Source organism: Sander lucioperca, chromosome 6 (genome assembly GCF_008315115.2).
Source record: "Sander lucioperca isolate FBNREF2018 chromosome 6, SLUC_FBN_1.2, whole genome shotgun sequence".
In the NCBI taxonomy this organism is placed as follows: Eukaryota; Metazoa; Chordata; class Actinopteri; order Perciformes; family Percidae; genus Sander; species Sander lucioperca.
Genome location: NC_050178.1, coordinates 14853322 through 14871795, shown reverse-complemented (window position 1 = coordinate 14871795; position 18474 = coordinate 14853322). Strand labels below are relative to the sequence as shown.

The following is an 18474-nucleotide window of genomic DNA, read 5'->3' as shown; positions in this document are numbered from 1 at the left end:
ACAAGATGCGTTTTCAACTCAGACATTGTTTAAATTCACCTACCCTGTTAGCTGCTAGCTGCCGTCTGGGATGAGTGAGTGTGTTCAGCCAGGCTTCGGTAATAATCATCAAGCAGCAGTTCCCTGTGTATTTGTAGCATATATATCCATTTTGTGTGCGATCCATCTGGCGTTGGTGAATAGTAGTCTCTGCAATGGTGAACTGTGAGTTAGTTGCCTTAGCCAGGCTAGCAGAGCCAACCGGCATCCTTCTAATTCCTCCCCGCCTTCCTTGCCTGCCGCGGCCGACAACAATCCACGGGCGCCCGCTGGTCTGGTGGATGTCCTCCAGAGGACAGTTCATGCTTTCGCGGCGAAATTTTTGCGGCGAAAAAAGTTTATTTCCCCCTCAAAAATAGGTAATTGAGCACTGTAGTGGTTATGATCATATCAGTGACTATGTAACTACATGGAAACGGGCCAAATGATGCCTGTTTCTTGTACAATAATAGCGTTACTGCGTTACTCTGAGTTAGCTAGCACTGATTCGGCTCGTTTTTTTGCTATCGACAGTACTCACATACTTATAGCGATCAAGATTAACGTAAAAATTGCTCGGAGTTCTCCTTTAATCTGCATGTCTTTGGTTCTAGAGTCTCAGTGACTATTCAGTGGACTCGGTGAACTGCTGTAGCTGCTGAGCTAACCGTTAGCACGTTAACCGCCTAGCTCTAGTCAGTCACAATAACTCCTAGAGCTTGTCTCTATTTATTTTGTTCGGCACTTTTTTTCACCCTTGTTCTTCAATAAAAAAATATTAAAGATGGTAAAAAAACATATCAGAACTAACAAGCTAAAGGTCAGTTATCAAACTTGCTAATCGATCACAGTAATCATTATGTCAAATAATTAAATGGTTTTAGAGACTTTAGTTTGTTAGATATTTCTGACAAGAGATGGGACATTGGGGGGATTTGGACTTGTTACACATTTTGTTACATTGTTGTTGGAACTGAAGCACTATATTACTGTTTTAATACACTCTGGTAATATCAGATTTGATGTCCTCTGTGAGCTAAGTTGCAAGATTGATCTGGAAGTCGATTTTTATACAAACCCCAATTCCAATGAAGTTGGGACGTTTAAAACGTAAATAAAAACCGAATACAATTATTTGCAATTCCTTTTCAACCTATATTCAATTGATTACACTACAAAGACAAGATCTTTAATGTTCAAACTGATAAACTTTATTGTTTTTTTGCAAATATTCACTAATTTTGAATTTGATGCCTGCAACACGTTCCAAAAAAGCTGGAACAGGGGCAACAAAAGACTGGGAAAGTTGAGGAATGTTAAAAAAAAAACACCTGTTTGGAACATTCCACAGGTTAACAGGTTAATTGGTCATGATTGGGTATGAAAGGAGCATCCCCAAAATCTCAGTTGTTCACAAGCAGGGATGGGGCGGGGTTCACCAATTTGTGAACAACTGTGTGAGCAAGTAGTCCCACACTTTAAGAAAGGAGATTACCACTGGGCTCAGGATCACTTTGGTAACCATTGTCAGTTAACACAATTCGTCGCTACATCTACAAGTGCAAGTTAACTCTAACTCTACCATGCAAAGCGAAAGCCATTTATCAACAACACCCAGAAACACTGCCGGCTTCTCTGGGCCCGAGCTCATCTGAGATGGACTGACGCAAAGTGGAAAAGTGTGCTGTGGTTGGACGAGTCCACATTTCAAAGAGGAAAAGGACCATCCAGATTGTTATCAGCGCAAAGTTCAAAAGCCAGCATCTGTGATGGTATGGGGGTGTGGTAGTGCCCATGGCATGGGTAAGTTGCACAGCTGTGAAGGCACCATTAATGCTGAAAGGTACATACAGGTTTTGGAGCAACATATGCTGCCATCCAAGCATTTTTCAGGAATGCCCCTGCTTATTTCAGCAAGATAATGCCAAGCCACATTCGACAGCTTGGCTTCGTAATAAAAGAGTGCAGGTACTAGATGGCCTGCCTGCAGTCCAGATAGTATATATATATATATATATATATATATATATATATATATATATATATATATATATATATAGTATAGGTACTAAACTGGCCTGCCTGCAGTCCAGACCTGTCTCCTATTGAAAATGTGTGGCGCATTATGAAGTGCAAAATAGGACAACGGAGACCCCAGACTGCTGAGCAACTGAAGTCATACATCAAGCAAGAATGGGAAAGAATTCCACCTACAAAGCTTCAACAGTAAGTGTCCTCAGTTCCCAAACACTTATTGAGTGTTGTTAAAAGGAAAGGTGATGTAACACAGTGGTAAACATGCCCCTGTCCCAGCTTTTTTGGAACATGTTGCAGGCATCAAATTTAAAATGAGTGAATATTTGCAAAAAAATTAAGTTTATCAGTTTGAACATTAAATGTCTTTGTAGTTTATTCAATTGAATATAGGTTGAAAAGGATTTGCAAATCATTGCATTCTGTTTTTATTTACATTTTACACAATGTCCCTACTTCATTGGAATTGGGGTTCATAGTTTAAATCAGTGGCTGCTTGCAGAGCATGAACACAAATCTAAAATAAGTCTACCATTGGTGTTCCAAAGCATGTACAGAATACAGTATGGGATTTGTAGTAATACTGCATATGGTATGAATAAAACTCTTAGAAAGTCTTAAGCATGAAAAAAGTCAAATGTAAAGACTTTGAATATCAGTGCAAAACAGTGATTATCAGCTCTTGAATTTGAAAGCAAAGTTACAAACAAATCCCCTGCAATGAGCTGCTGATGAGTTTCTCATTGTGTAACTGTGCTCCCACCTGGAGATACTGGCACTAGTCCTGACCTTACTGCTTTGAATGATAATGATGTGCTCAATCTCCCACCAGGACACAACTCAATTTTACTGTGGCCATAGACTTCACAGCATCCAACGGTAGGACCGTGTTACATCTCTGTGCATGCAGGAAATGTCCACACATATGTTGTTCAGTTACTTTAGTTATGGACTGTGTTCTCTTCTTTGAAATTGGTCATCTTTGTAATATTTCCACAACATGGGGTTATCGCTGCACTTATGACATATTTGATAAGATATGCTCTGAGTGGGTGCCTGGGTAGCTCACGTGGTAGAGCGCATGCCCATATGTAGAGATTTAATCCTCAATGCAGGGGCTGTGGGTTCTACTCCGACCTCCGTCCCTTTTGCTACATGTCATTCCCCCGATTCTCCCCTTTCATGTCTTCAGCTGTCCTATATAAATAAAGGTCTAAAAAAAAAATGCCCCCCCCCCAAAAATAAAAAACATATGCTCTGAGTTGCATTTTACATAATGAACGTTTTCAAATTATTTGTCATACTGCATCTTGGTGTAGTTTCTTACTACAATTGTTCTCTATCTGGAACACTAGTGCCACATAACGTAACGGCATTACATAATTTCATTACAGAATTAAGGTAACAGTAATGCATTATAGTTACTGGGAAAAAATTGTCGAACAAATCGGACCAAATTTAAGATTTCTGGGCAGTTAAAATTCGTCCAGACGTCTTATTTTTTGTTGCTGCCTGTGTCTTGGTATAGACGATGCAAAAGAAGACAAAAATAGCTTTTCTCTCATGTATTATATTTTCTTGCATATCCTTTCCACGGTTCTGTAGTATTGTGAATGCAAACCCCAGCATTCACAATACTAAAAATAAAGAAAATTAAGCACACATCTCCCTTAAAACTTTTGGCTTTCTGTGTCTGCATGCATATATTTTGCCAGTATCTCGCGCCATAGATTTAGCTTATTTTATTCATGTGCAATGCAGTAACTTCAGTGAACATGACTTTGATGAATTTACCATGTTCAGATGAAATTTGCATGTCTGGATTCTCTAAAAGGGTTGGTGAGTTGGTGCATGATTTCTAATCCCTGTGTGTGTGTGTGTGTGTGTCCAGGTAACCCGTCCCAGCCCACATCATTGCACTACATGAATCCGTACCAGATGAATGCGTATGCCATGGCTCTGAAGGCTGTGGGGGAGATTATCCAGGACTACGACAGTGACAAACTCTTCCCAGCATATGGCTTTGGAGCTAAACTTCCCTGGGACGGCAAGATCTCCCATGCCTTCCCACTGGTAAGAGACACTGATCTAAAAGAGAGAGAGAGACAAAGAGACTTTTGTTGTCTCTGTTTATCATAAACAGAGACAACAAAAGTCTCTTTGTCTCTTTATCTCAAAAACAAAAACCAGAAGTACCTATTTACTGGGTATCAACCCAGTAAATAGGTACTTCTGGTTTTTGGACTGAATACTATACTAACAGTCACGTCAGTTGATCTGTTTTCACAGGTTTTGCACATTTTTCAACAGCAGTGAAACAAGTAAAATAAACTACTAATATGTCTCTATTAATACGTCAGCTAGTTTTTAAGTGGTTTAAAAACAGGAGTTGCTAAAAATCTACATTTGAGAAAAATATTTTGTAGCCGAATACATTTTTCTACCCTGTTATAATTCACCTCTATTTGTTTGATTTTCGCCTATTTGCTATACCCAAATGGAAAACCATGGGCGACCCGTTGGATATTAACAAGTTAAAGGATATTCCACCTTTCAACCTTTGTTTCATTAGAATACATTTGTAATTCCAAATGTTTGACTCCATTCTTTACATGGATTGTAAAGAAAGGAGTCCATATGTCCACATGTGATATGAGTTTATGGTTAACTATAATTTCTTCTCAGCATTAAAGAGCTGCCTGTTTGCGCTTAACGTTTTCCTGGTAACACTCGGTACTTCTTGCTTCTTCACAGAATACTTTGTTTGTACGCCTTCTGGCGTTTCAAGCGCCATCTGTCGAGGCCGCGCCACAGTGTCAAGGCTTTATGCCCCGCCCCCCCGAGCACTGCTGCACAGTAATTGTCTGACAGTTCTATGCAAATACTTAATAATACTAAACTGTGATTAGATGGCAGGTTGTGTGTTGAACTGAGAGACTCAATGGACATGGGAGAGATGGAGAGACCGATAGAAATGTTGAGGAGTGAGGAGACTTATTGTCCTTTCCTTAGACAAAATGTGATAATGTAGTCATTTGCACTGTGATTACATTCATCATTTAGTTTACTTACCAAAAATGTAAATGTTCAAATTAATTACAATGTCTCAGCATTTCTTCTATGCCTTTTTTTCATGAAAAAGGTGCACTACGGTCCTTAAACAGATAGCACTACACCCCTGAGAATAGGTCTCCTTCAATACAAAGACGGCTATATTGAGACAAAGTAACTGTAATATGTGATTGTTTTAACGTCCAGTTAAATGTTCCCAGCCACTATTAACACTGAGGAGCTATGCTTTTATGTGTGGGTCCCCATCCTGTTTGTTCACGCATACACACAAGGGTGTAATGTACTGAATTAAATTCAACTCAGGATAACTCGTTAAGTCACTGAAAGAAAAGGTTACATAAACCCACAAGCTGTAGGCATTGGGAGTAGTGTTGTGAAGTGGTGACAGGCAACTGAAAGGAGGGAAACACTGAAAGGAAGAGAAAGGAGGCCCATCTGTGTGATGGTATGGGAGTGATGGAGAAAGAATAGAGAGGAGACAGACAGAGAACAACTGAGATGTGGTGTGGTGGTGGTCCCTGAGCAAGACACTTAACCCATAGTTGCTCCAGAGGCGTGCAACCTCTGACACATATAGCAATTGTAAGTCGCTTTGGATAAAAGCGTCAGCTAAATGACATGTAATGTAATGTAAATAGATACATTTTGATGATGCACTGCTTAGCTTAGCATTGTCAGCCAATAGGGTGGAAATAGTAGCACATGGCAAAGCTGCAACATTAAAAAAAAAAAACACTCATACTTGGATTCCGAACGACTGCCTCCCTGGACAGTTAAAGTGGATGACAGTCAAACATAAAAAACGAGTCCTATGTTTGGTGCTGTTTCAAGTCTGCAGAATCAGATAAGAGCTGGGTTTTTTGTGATCAACTTTTTATTAGCACCTTCAGACATACAAAACAAATTCCACAATGTGTGACAGGTAATATCAGATGGTGCACAGAACAGAGAAACACAAATTGAACAAAAACAAAAACCCTCTCCTACCCCCCACCCTCTGTGGTCTCGAGGAAAACAAAACAATCAAACAAACAGAAACCACACCTTGCATAATCACTCTCTAATTCTTGTGGGGTTGAGGTCATTAAGTCTGATATTTGTGCTGCTGCGCTTTCCCATAGGCTGATAGTTGATGATTTGGCTTTGCTAATCCTTGCTGTAGAGCGCTCAAGCATAACTACTATTAGAAAATACACCAACCACTGTTTTATACAAAGCGAGTGAGGCAGGAGCCAGCGTTGGGCTATCATTTTCTTGGTTGCAGTTGAGCCAGCTAGCCAAATTTTCCTCTGTCTCCCAAGCAGGTGTAATTTAGAGTCGTCATTAAGTAACAAAACAATCGGGTCAGTAGGAACTCGACATCCTATCACATCAGATATTATTGATGTTGTTTTATTCCAAAACTCATGCACCTGTTCACACTATCAGACCATATGCAAGAAAGTTCCAGTTTGTTCAGGTTGCCAGAACGTACAATAGGGAGTGGGAATGACTTTAGAGACGTATCTTTTCTGAGGAGTCCAATATGTCCTATGACATATGTTGAAGGGGATATACTGGTGATTTGGGTTCTTGGAACAGTGGAAAATGTTGTCCCAAACTGTCTCCCAATTAATTACGTTCCCCTCACGGCTCAGCTCTCGCTCCCATTTATTTACTATTGGGAGTTCTCCTATGGATATTTGCATCAGTTAAGCATAAATCTTGGACAATCCTCTCACAGGAAAATCAACAATTTAATGACTGGGTGCGCCTCAAGACTGTTTCCCCATGGCACTCCATAACATTTTAGGGCTGATCTTAAGCGAAGATAAAAGTAAAAGGATGTCCTGGGGACCTCAAAACTAACTCTCAGGTCTTCAAAACTCAACATACCTTTCTCATTGAATACCTGGTCTAAAGTATAAATACCTAAATATTACAACATTAGGGATTTCGTTAGCTACTACTGTCCCTTCAATCCTATGCGTAGCTACAGATCGCGGCTAGTTAGCATCATTTTCGGCATAATTCCAGTATATTTAGGGCCCGAGCGCCGACAGCGGCGAAGGCCCTATTGAAACTGAAGGAATTATTATAAGGGCCCGAGCGCCGACAGCGGCGAAGGCCCTATTGAAACTGAAGGAATTATTATTATTAGGGCCCGAGCGCCGACAGCGGCGAAGGCCCTATTGAAACTGAAGGAATTATTAGGGCCCGAGCGCCGACAGCGGCGAAGGCCCTATTGAAACTGAAGGAATTATTATTATTATTAGGGCCCGAGTGCCGACAGCGGCGAAGGCCCTATTGAAACTGAAGGAATTATTATTTTCCCGGCAAATTAATTGGCTTTTTGAGGGGCTTAACATATTCAAAAACTCACCAAATTTGGCGGACGCATCAAGTCTGGTGAGAATTTACGTATTTTAAGGGATTCGGGAACATGCGCTCAAAAATGGCTCGCTAGCGCCCCCTACAATGTTAAAAAAATTGAGCCCCTGCAGTGCGTTTAACGTAGACTCACGAAACGTGGTACACATATGTATCATGTCAAGATGTAAAAAAAAGTCATTGAAGCCATACCCTAAGCCCAACAGGAAGTCCGCCATTTTGATTTCAAAGTTCGAAATTAGTGCGATTTTGGCCATTTCCACATGTCGTACTTTAACGAACTCCTCCTAGAGATTTCATCCGATCAACTTCAAATTCGGTCTGTGCCATCTTAAGACATTAAAGATGAAAAGTTGTTAAAAGAAAAACTTTTCGTCATAGGGCATGGCCGTGGCGGGGCGGCCATTTTGTGCGTTTCGCCGCCGAAACAGGAAGTGGGTGTAACTCGAGTGTACATTGTCCGATTGGCTCAAAACTTTTCAGGATTCATAAGAGTCCAACCTTGAGGACAAATAAAGGCCGATATTTACTTAAAGTCATAGCGCCCCCTAGTGGCAACAGGAAGTAGGCCTAAAAGTCAAGGTGCTATTCTTTAACGAACTCCTCCTAGAGATTTCATCCGATGTACTTCAAACTTGGTCTGTATCATCCCAACACCTTAAAGATGAAAAGTTATTCAAAGAAAAACTTTTCATCTGACGGTGTGGGCGTGGCGTGGCGGCCATTTTGAGTGTTGAGCGATGAACAAATAAATTGTTGTAACTTGAGTGTACGTTGTAGTATCTGCCCGAAAATTCTCACGATTGACAAGGGTCCAGGCCTGAGGACACCTACAGGCCATATTTGACTTTTGGTCATAGTGCCCCCCGCTGGCAACAGGAAATGCGCCTTATATGACAAACATTATCCGATTTACATGAAACTTAGAATGTGAGGTCTGCGTGTGACAATGAGCCGGCCCCTATAATATAACCATGCCCACTTACTCAGGCCACGCCCCCTTTCATAACATTTGTACCGTTTAAGGTAGAGTCTTGTGTGAGGTGTCATTGAACTCAGCAGAGAGTTGCTTCTTCATTGGTGATGGTTTGGCCCGCCCCCTATGCTTAAGCCACGCCCCCTTTCATGAATGCTGATCCATCTAAGGTAGAGTCTTGTGTGAGGTGTGATTGAACTCGGCAGAGAGTTGCTTCTTCATTGGTGATGGTTTGGCCCGCCCCCTATGTTCAAGCCACGCCCCCTTTCATAAATGCTGACCCATCTAAGGTAGAGTCTTGTGTGAGGTATCAATGAACTCAGCAGAGAGTTACTTCTTCATTGGTGATGGTTTGGCCCGCCCCCTATGTTCAAGTCACGCCCCCTTTCATAAATGCTGACCCATCTAAGGTAGAGTCTTGTGTGAGGTATCATTGAACGCAGCAGGGAGTTCCCTTTTCATTGGTGACGATTTGCGGTGTCTGAGTGCCGCGCAAATGCACGGTCGCAAGGAGCGGAAACCCCGACGCGCGCAGAGGAGCGAGGGCTAGTCCATCGCTGCTTGCAGCTTTAATTAGGGCCCGAGTGCCGAAAGCGGCGAAGGCCCTATTGAAACTGAAGGAATTATTATTATTCTTTTCCCGGCAAATGAATTGGCTTTTTGAGGGGCTTAACATATACAAAAACCCACCAAATTTGGCGGTCGCATCAAGTCTGGTGAAAACTTACGTATTTTACGGGTTTCGGGAATAGGCGCGCAAAAATGGCTCGCTAGCGCCCCCTACAAAGTTAAAAAAAATTGAGCCCCTGCAGTGCGTTTAACGTAGACTCACGAAACTTGGTACACATATGTATCATGTCAAGATGTACAAAAAACGTCATTGAAGCCATACCCTAAGCCCAACAGGAAGTCCGCCATTTTGATTTCAAAGTTCGAAATTAGTGCGATTTTGGCCATTTCCACATGTCGTACTTTAACGAACTCCTCCTAGAGATTTCATCCGATCAACTTCAAATTCGGTCTGTGCCATCTTAAGACATTAAAGATGAAAAGTTGTTAAAAGAAAAACTTTTCGTCATAGGGCATGGCCGTGGCGGGGCGGCCATTTTGTGCGTTTCACCGCCGAAATAGGAAGTGGGTGTAACTCGAGTGTACATTGTCCGATTGGCTCGAAACTTTTCAGGATTCATAAGAGTCCAACCCTGAGGACAAATAAAGGCCGATATTTACTTAAAGTCATAGCGCCCCCTAGTGGCAACAGGAAGTAGGCCTAAAAGTCAAGGTGCTATACTTTAACGAACTCCTCCTAGAGATTTCATCCGATGTACTTCAAACTTGGTCTGTATCATCCCAACACCTTAAAGATGAAAAGTTATTCAAAGAAAAACTTTTCGTCTGACGGTGTGGGCGTGGCGGCCATTTTGAGTGTTGAGCGATGAACAAATAAATTGTTGTAACTTGAGTGTACGTTGTAGTATCTGCCCGAAAATTCTCACGATTGACAAGGGTCCAGGCCTGAGGACACCTACAGGCCATATTTGACTTTTGGTCATAGTGCCCCCCGCTGGCAACAGGAAATGCGCCTTATATGACAAACATTATCCGATTTACATGAAACTTAGAATGTGAGGTCTGCGTGTGACAATGAGCCGGCCCCTATAATATAACCATGCCCACTTACTCAGGCCACGCCCCCTTTCATAACATTTGTACCGTTTAAGGTAGAGTCTTGTGTGAGGTGTCATTGAACTCAGCAGAGAGTTGCTTCTTCATTGGTGATGGTTTGGCCCGCCCCCTATGCTTAAGCCACGCCCCCTTTCATGAATGCTGATCCATCTAAGGTAGAGTCTTGTGTGAGGTGTGATTGAACTCGGCAGAGAGTTGCTTCTTCATTGGTGATGGTTTGGCCCGCCCCCTATGTTCAAGCCACGCCCCCTTTCATAAATGCTGACCCATCTAAGGTAGAGTCTTGTGTGAGGTATCAATGAACTCAGCAGAGAGTTCCTTCTTCATTGGTGATGGTTTGGCCCGCCCCCTATGTTCAAGCCACGCCCCCTTTCATAAATGCTGACCCATCTAAGGTAGAGTCTTGTGTGAGGTATCATTGAACGCAGCTGGGAGTTCCCTTTTCATTGGTGACGATTTGCGGTGTCTGCCAGTTTAGCTCTAAATTCTGCATCAAAAGCTGTGTTCTGGAGAAGGGAATTATTAAATTGCCACCTCCTAGATCTTTCTCCTAACCTATCACAATAGAATGTGGTTATCAGCGCATTGTGATCAGGCAGAATTGCTGGTTCTATTGCTATTGTGTGGAACATTGCCTTAAGCTCACTGGAGCACAAAATATAATCAATGCAGGAGTGGGTGAGGTGACGTGTGGAAAAGAAGGTGTAATCCTTGCTAGTAGGGTTGTGCATCCTCCATATATCAGTAAAATGGTGAGATTCCACAACTGCTCTAAACATGTCTGATGTATGTTTTTGGGCCTTTGTGTGATTGACCCCTGATCTATCCTGATTTAAATCTAGTACTGCATTCATGTCTCCCCCTATAATTAGTGAATATTCATTGAGAGAAAGCAATTAATTGGTAAGGAGCGGGAAAAAACTTTCATCATATGTAGATGGTGCATATACCAAAACAAAGGCTATTTTCCTACTCCTTATCATGGTACATATATAAGATATCCTGCCTGATAGGTATTTAATACTTTTGTCTACGGTGAGTGCGCATTTCCGTGACAGCAACACAATGGAGCCCTTGGTTTTGGTGTCGTCACTAGATGAGGCAGCAACCTTTTAGTATTTATTTTGTAGACGATTTACATCTCTTTTACGTAAATGTGACTCTTGTATAAGTGCCACGTCTATGTTCTTCCTTCTTAAATAGTCCAGAAATGTAGCTTGTTTGATTGGCTCGTTTAGCCCCCTGATGTTAACTGAAAGGATTGAAAGTTCAGCCATCTTTAAAATTTACACGCATACATGTCTCGCGTACCCTACCGGAATTCGCTGATAAATTTGTAGCAAAGGGTGATCTGAGCAAAGTGTTGTAAAAACATAAACAATAAAATAAATCCCCTAACCCTCTGAGTCCACAGGTACGTTGAAACAGGTCTGGTGAACTTCTTATGTTAAAAATGAACGGTGTTACAGATACCCTAGAACTAGGTCTCAACCAGCTATCGAATTCTGAGATAAGCAATGTGAAAAACACACCAACCTGGTTGGAGTAACAAACAGTCAGCATTTATCATGTTCTTTCAGTCTGGTTAAATGTTCCTCGAGACAAACCCAGCACAGTAGCCCAGACACTGCTAGTCCACAGCTGCTGGGTCCACCAGCCTCGGCCCTGCCGCCGGCTCCAGCACCAGATGCGAAGTCTCCCCACCGTCCTCTGGCTCGGTCGGCGGCAACAGGCCCCGGTGCGGAGCGTCCCATGTGGATGTAGTGAAAGTGAACTCTCTCCCTCCGTGGGTCACTCTCAGGGTGGCCGGGTAGATAAGTAAGTCTGAGGTGCCCTTGCATGTAGCTTGTGCTGTTCCTCTTCAAGCTCCCTATGCCGCTGGATCGTGAATGCGCCGCAGTCAGGTTGCATCAGATCACGTACTGCAATTCCCTGCGTCTCAAGCTCTGCCCTGATGTGTTGCAGCGAGGCATTAATTTCCGTTAGCGCTCCCTTTACTGCGTTGTAGACCACTGATTCAAGCACACTTCGTTGCTTTTCCAAGACCTGAGCGATCAAGTCCTCCATGTTCGGGATTGCGCTAGCATCAGTCGCTATGTTAGCCACCGCCCTGATAGCCATGTTAGCAGATTTCTGTGTCCAAGTAGGTAGCTTAGATGACAACGAGACCTGTTTTCTCGCACTTGCAGGCACTTCACTGAGTCACTGTGATAACAGATAAAACGATTTGGCGTCGAAGAAAAAGTAATAGACCTGGTTTTTCAATGAAATGCGGAAGTGGGTACGGAGCTTTAGCTCTCTGCGACCATTACAGCTGCTGGTCACGTGATCTCCTCTATAGATAGGAGTTGTTTGAAGAAGATGGTCAATGCCAAGACCTTTACAAATGGGTGTAAACTTCTCAGTGACATGCCTCAGGTCGTTTATTGGTGGACTGGAGACGTTTCTTCTCTGACCTGAATCTGGGTCTTTCTCAGTCTGCCTTCTTGTCTGTTCTTGTGTTCTTCTGTGGCCAAAGTACTGTCCCAATACACAAGTTTGCATTTCGCCAAGAACAGTTAAAATTCCCAGAAATGTTCTTGAGACGCCCATTTTACCGAGGATGCATCTGTTGGTAACTCATATCCCAGAATTAATTTCGGCACTCAAGCAAAGCTCTGGTTTCTGTTACAGAGACAGACTAACAGTGGGACAAATTTTCTCCAAATTTTCTTCAGAGTTTAGAAGCTCCACAAACTGGCGCTACAACCAGCGAGTGGCTGCCAGGACGGCCTGTTAGCCAGCCAGCCAGTCCTCCCCCGGGCCCAGTCCTCCCCCAGGCCCAGTCCTCCTATGGGCCAGTCCTCCCCTGGGCCGGTCCTCCCCCGGGCCCAGTCCTCCCCCGGGCCGGTCCTGCCCCGGGCCAGTCCTGGGCTGGTCCTTTATATAACTGACTAAAATTATACACTAAGATTAGAAAACAGTAGAATGCTCTCCCTATTAGTAGGGAGAGCATTCTACTGTTTTCTTGCTTTAACAGTAAAAGCAGTTTAGGCAAATGTTGTCGAGGAATATTTTATAAAGCAGTCTTCCCTCATTTATGATCTTGTCTGTCTTATTTCACCATGAGTAAATAGTTTAAGTGGTTGAAACATGCAGTATCTTATAATAAAAACAAGCATTGGTCATAAACAAAAAAAATCAAAGCTCAATAAGTTTTATTTTTTTTATAATATTGCAGGAGTGGTATGAGTTTGTTTTTGTGTCCAGAGCTGGTTGAAATAGTTTATAAACTGGTTGTATTCTTGTATTTTTGATTTCTGGCTATTACTTTGGAGCCCTGCATGCCTCTGTGCTGGGTTATTGTGTCATACCAGCAAGGACGCATTGTCTCAAACAGTCAACAGGTTCTGTGTGCTCGTCAACTTACAAGTTCATTCTTCCAAGAACGCAATCTCAACATTCTCCCCAAGAACACAAGTCCGTTCTTTGCATTCTGGGAATTGAGAAACACCCACTGTTTTCAATCAGGTTAGTCACATCCCATGATCCTCCTGGCTGCCTGCAGTTAGAGGTCAGCGGTGGATGGGAGCATCGACATCTGGCTTGTCTAGATTCCTTGCTTTTGTTGGGACCGTCGAGGAGGTTAAACATTATCTTTTTCAAGCAAAGGGTTTCCAGTCAACATGTGACTCAAAGACAAAAGACCCAGAGACCATGTGGTCTTTCAGACAAAGGATCTTGGCCTACGGTAAAGTCCACATCCCTTGCTCCAAACTCCTAAATTAAGGAAAGGAGCTAAGAAAGACGCAAAATGGCGTCAGGGAGGGGCCTGCAGATAAGGTTCGACACTTTCAGCGTCACTTTGACTCTCCCATTGGTTCAGAGGTACCATAAAACCAGCATGGAGCCAGGTCTGGTGGCCTGAGCTATAAAACTCCATGTCACCCCCCACTTCTCGTCTTTTGCCCTGTGACTTTGGTCACTACAGCATGACACACAGAAACAAATGCTTTCCACCTCAACTCCAGTTGACGACAGGTCAGCACTACAAGTTTGTGCTAAAACTTCCATTTTTGAAACTAAGTGGACTTAATTTCGGTGCTGGGAGCACCGTGGATCCTCTGAAACCACTCGCCAGTGTTTTCATATCTGCAGGAGAAGGAAACAACGTTTTTCGTCTCAAGTCGACTCTAGCTCCCTTCTTTCTGCCCTTTTTGGAAGGAGAGCTTCCTCTGATCTGCTGACGAGTAGACACGGACCCCGTTTCTTTCGTGGAAACCTACGGATAAACGGACTGAACACACAGTAAGAAGGCTTACGTCTGGGCAGAGATAAATAGTGTGTTTTATTAATGAGTAATTTGCTATTGCTGCTACTTTGTGTTACCATTAATGTGATCTGATTAATACAGTGCTACTGCTGCGCGTGTAATGTATTAATCTAGGATTGTGACCGCTGAGTCAAATCTATTCTGTGAATGTACTCTGATCACGGTGCATTGTTGATATGTTGTGTTGAATATGTAGCTAGCTTGTTCAGGCTGTAAATGCTACTTTCTGCTTCTCCCACTGCTGAGGAGTTTTAGGTACTGTTAGATCCAAGTATATATATATCTTTCTTTCCTACTTCTCTAACCTTTCTCTTACACACACATATATGAACACATAGCTAGTTACCCACACGCGCTAAGGTGAACAGCTGGCCAACAGCGAGTCACATAAACTGCAGAGCGCGCACTGCTCCACAGTTCTGCGCTCCTGTGTGTCTCCCTCTGGTCAGCCACACGTGTGCAGACACGTTAGCTTAGCAGCTAGCCTATTGTTGTTAGCACATAGCTTAGCCTGAATGAGCGTGTGGCGTATTGTTTCCCCGTTGTCTTCCTAATCACAACCGTCCCATTATTGTCGCGCGTCCCCAGCGGTCGCCGCCCAGCGTCCTTTCCCCGTTGTCTTCCTAATCACTACTGTCCCGTTATTGTCGCGCGTCCCCACCGGCCGCCTCCTGGCGCGTGAGGCGTCCTTTCCCCGTTGTCTTCCTAAACCCAACCTCTGCCATTCCGTTATTGTCGCGCATCCCCCACGTCCGTCTACCAGCGTATGAGGCATCCTTTCCCCATTGTTTTTTTCCTAAACCCAACCTCTGAATAGATGGTTCCCATTTTGTGCTGGCCACCATGAAAAAAAACGAGATAAACGTGTTGTTGTACACGAATTAAAGGTCCCATGGCATGGTGCTCTTTGGATGCTTTTATATAGGCCTTAGTGTTCCCCTAATACTGTATCTGAAGTCTCTTTCCCGAAATTCAGCCTTGGTGCAGAATTACAGCCACTAGAGTCAGTCCCACAATGAGCTTTCCTTAGTATGTGCCATTTCTGTGTCTGTAGCTATTGAGGAGAAGAGAGGTGGGGCAAGGTGGAGGGTGGGGTGTGGCCTTGACCAACTGCCACTTTGCTTGTTTTCAAGCCATGATGTCTCTCTCTCATGGGTGGGCCAAATTCTCTGGGCGGGCAAAGCAGAGAAAGGGGAGGTAATCTTGCTCCTTATGACCTCATAAGGAGCAAGATTCCAGATCAGCCCATCTGAGCTTTCATTTTCTCAAAGGCAGAGCAGGATACCCAGGGCTCGATTTACACCTATCGCCATTTCTAGCCACTGGGGGACCATAGGCAGGCTGAGGGAATGCACTTGCATATATTAACTCCTAATAAAGAACTTATGCAATTTGACATTGCTCACATCTGCAATAAATGAAGAGTAAATGTACCTTGAAGCGTATTTCCTTCACAAGGACATTAGATCAAATATTTGTCTTTCATAAGGGTTTTTGACACTGATTAACGCTGGGTTTCTACTGCGTAGCTCCTCTGTGCTTAATTAAATCTGTTTTTGATACTTTAAAGAAATCCATATAATTAAGCAAAAAACTCGGTCTCAGGGGAAATAATTAAAGATAAATCTCGGAGAGAGATAACAGAAAGCCTCAGAGTGTAAGACTGCCTTATGATCAGCCGACAACAGCTACTGTATCAGGTCACTGCAAAAGAAAAACATGGACATATGGTAGTAGAGCGGTAGTGGTTTGATTCCTGGCCCTGCAGTCCCATGTCGAAGTGTCCTCGGGCAAGGCACTGCCAATACTTTGTGATTGTGTGGGAATGTATGTGAATTGTATGTTGTATGGCTGCCTCTGCCACCAGTGAATGTGTGTGTGAATTGTGAATGGTCCTGTACTGTGTAAAAGTACTTTGAGTGGTCGTTAAGACTAGAAAAGCAAGCATACGGCTGATGCAGAGAACCACAACATACATACATAGCATAGATACATACATACATAGCCTACATGCCTACATACATACATACATACATACATACTTAAATAAAGTACACAGACTGTTGCATCACTCTGCATGGAGATGCTCATGTTACATGCAGAAACCAAAATTGCACACTGCCCATTGTACAACACATCATAATAGTCGTCATATAATGTGCAGTAAGGGTAAGCTGCCTTATCAACTTAAAATCCTGGTAAAAGAAAAGTAAAAATGTACATGTGTGTGTTTAAGATAAAAAAAACAGCATTCAGGGGTTAGGCTGGCTTGCCATTCAGGGCTTTGATGGACAGGGGATTGTTGCAATAATAATAAACATTTGCATAAAGCAAGCATATTTGTCCGCTTGCATGTTGATAAGGGCAATAAATACTTGAAATATCACTTTTAAAGTACATTTAGAACAGATAAAAAATGTGTGACATAATCGTGACAAAAAAGATGTGTAAAGACTCAGTGGCCATTTAATGAGGTACACCTGTACAGCTGCTCATTATCTAGTTGTGTCATCATGTGGCAGCAGCTCAGTGCATAAATGCATGGAAACGAGGCAAAGTTCTAGCCTGGCTCCGCCCTCCTACGTACTTCGCTCAATTTTCATTTTCCTTCAGTACACCATCTGGGTTTGTGGTATATTAGCGGGTTTTCTCCGGTCAAATCTTTACCGGTCCAATCAGCGAACAGAGAGAGTGGCTGAGAATGATGATGTTGAGGTTTGCGCTAGTTTGAGTTGTAGTTTCGTAATGGCAGCGGAGAAAGATGTGAGCGAAGTCATTCGGTCCGTTATGGCAACGCTGCCGAATATCCAGAAGTTAAAGCCCGAGCAAGAACCATCTTTGCTGAGTTTTGTTGGTGGCCATGATGTTGTGGCCCTCCTCCCCACGGGGTTCGGGAAAAGTTTGATTTTCCAGCTCGCTCCGTTAGGGGTTAAGGAGTTGGCTAAGGCGAACGCTAACGATGCTAAGCCGATAGTTGTACATACAGTCAGGCTGTTTGCTCTTGTTCATCTGGCACATGTACAGAACCCACGCCAAATTATGAACGGATTGAAGATGAACCAATTAGTCAGAGATATAGGCATGTGATGCAAATGACAAATCTTTGATTGCAGATTTGCTGAATGACTACAGGGGTAGTTTAATCAATTCCTCTAATCGACTGTACACCTCACGCAGCTTGCACTGGATTCAGTCAGCAACTGGTGGATGCAGTGTTGACCCATTGTCAATACATATTTGACCTGTTATACATTATTGATAACCTTCCTGTGTTTAGATTGGACCATGCAAAGGAGATTGTAATTATCATTAGTGATGTTTTTGGGGATACTGATGTGGATCTGCAATATCATTCAGAGGGGTATTTAACTGACCCAGATCTCTATTACATTAACTACTTTAACAATGATGATGATGATGATGTTGTTGAAGATGCACTCAGGAGCCATGTCAGTAGCTCAGAGTCCGAACAGTAAATTCAGTGATTCTTGTGATGAACAGAACACTTTGAACCCCTTTGTGTACTCCTGCAGGAACATGGTTGGTGTGTCAGTTGTACATATTGTTGTAAATGTGTGTTGTAATTTGTGCTTTTCTACAAAACTGTACATGTCCTAAATAAAAGTGTGCAAAACACATACTTGTAAGACCATAATTAAGGTATAAAAGAAGTGATAAGACATACTATGAAAAGGTGTTGTTTACTATACCTCTGCAAATGGAGTAAGAATATTCATTACAAATTCTTTAACCAAAAAGTACTAACATAATTATATACAAGGACAATTAGTGAATAGATGTTATTTACATATTTACTCCTTGTCTGTACATAACATGATGAACTAATTAAACAACATTTACAACAACATTCCTAGTAGGCCTTCTATGACAGAGCTTCAAAGCTGGGCCATTACAAACCAGGCAAGTAACTGATTTAAGTGCTACCTGGAACGCATCCATTGCCATAAGTCCTTGTAATTTAGCTTGGACAGAATGTTTCTGTCAA

The 18474-nt window shown here is 42.7% G+C and overlaps 1 protein-coding gene across 1 annotated transcript in view; it reads left to right on the top strand.

Annotated features, from left to right (window-relative positions):
• LOC116059772 (copine-9-like) overlaps positions 1 to 18474 on the top strand; it is a 310601-nt gene that overhangs the window by 224989 nt on the left and 67138 nt on the right. Inside the window, exons 14-15 of the mRNA XM_031313026.2 lie at positions 2885 to 2931; positions 3944 to 4125. Coding sequence (XP_031168886.1) covers positions 2885 to 2931; positions 3944 to 4125 — 229 coding nt within the window. The remainder of the gene's footprint in view (positions 1 to 2884; positions 2932 to 3943; positions 4126 to 18474) is intronic.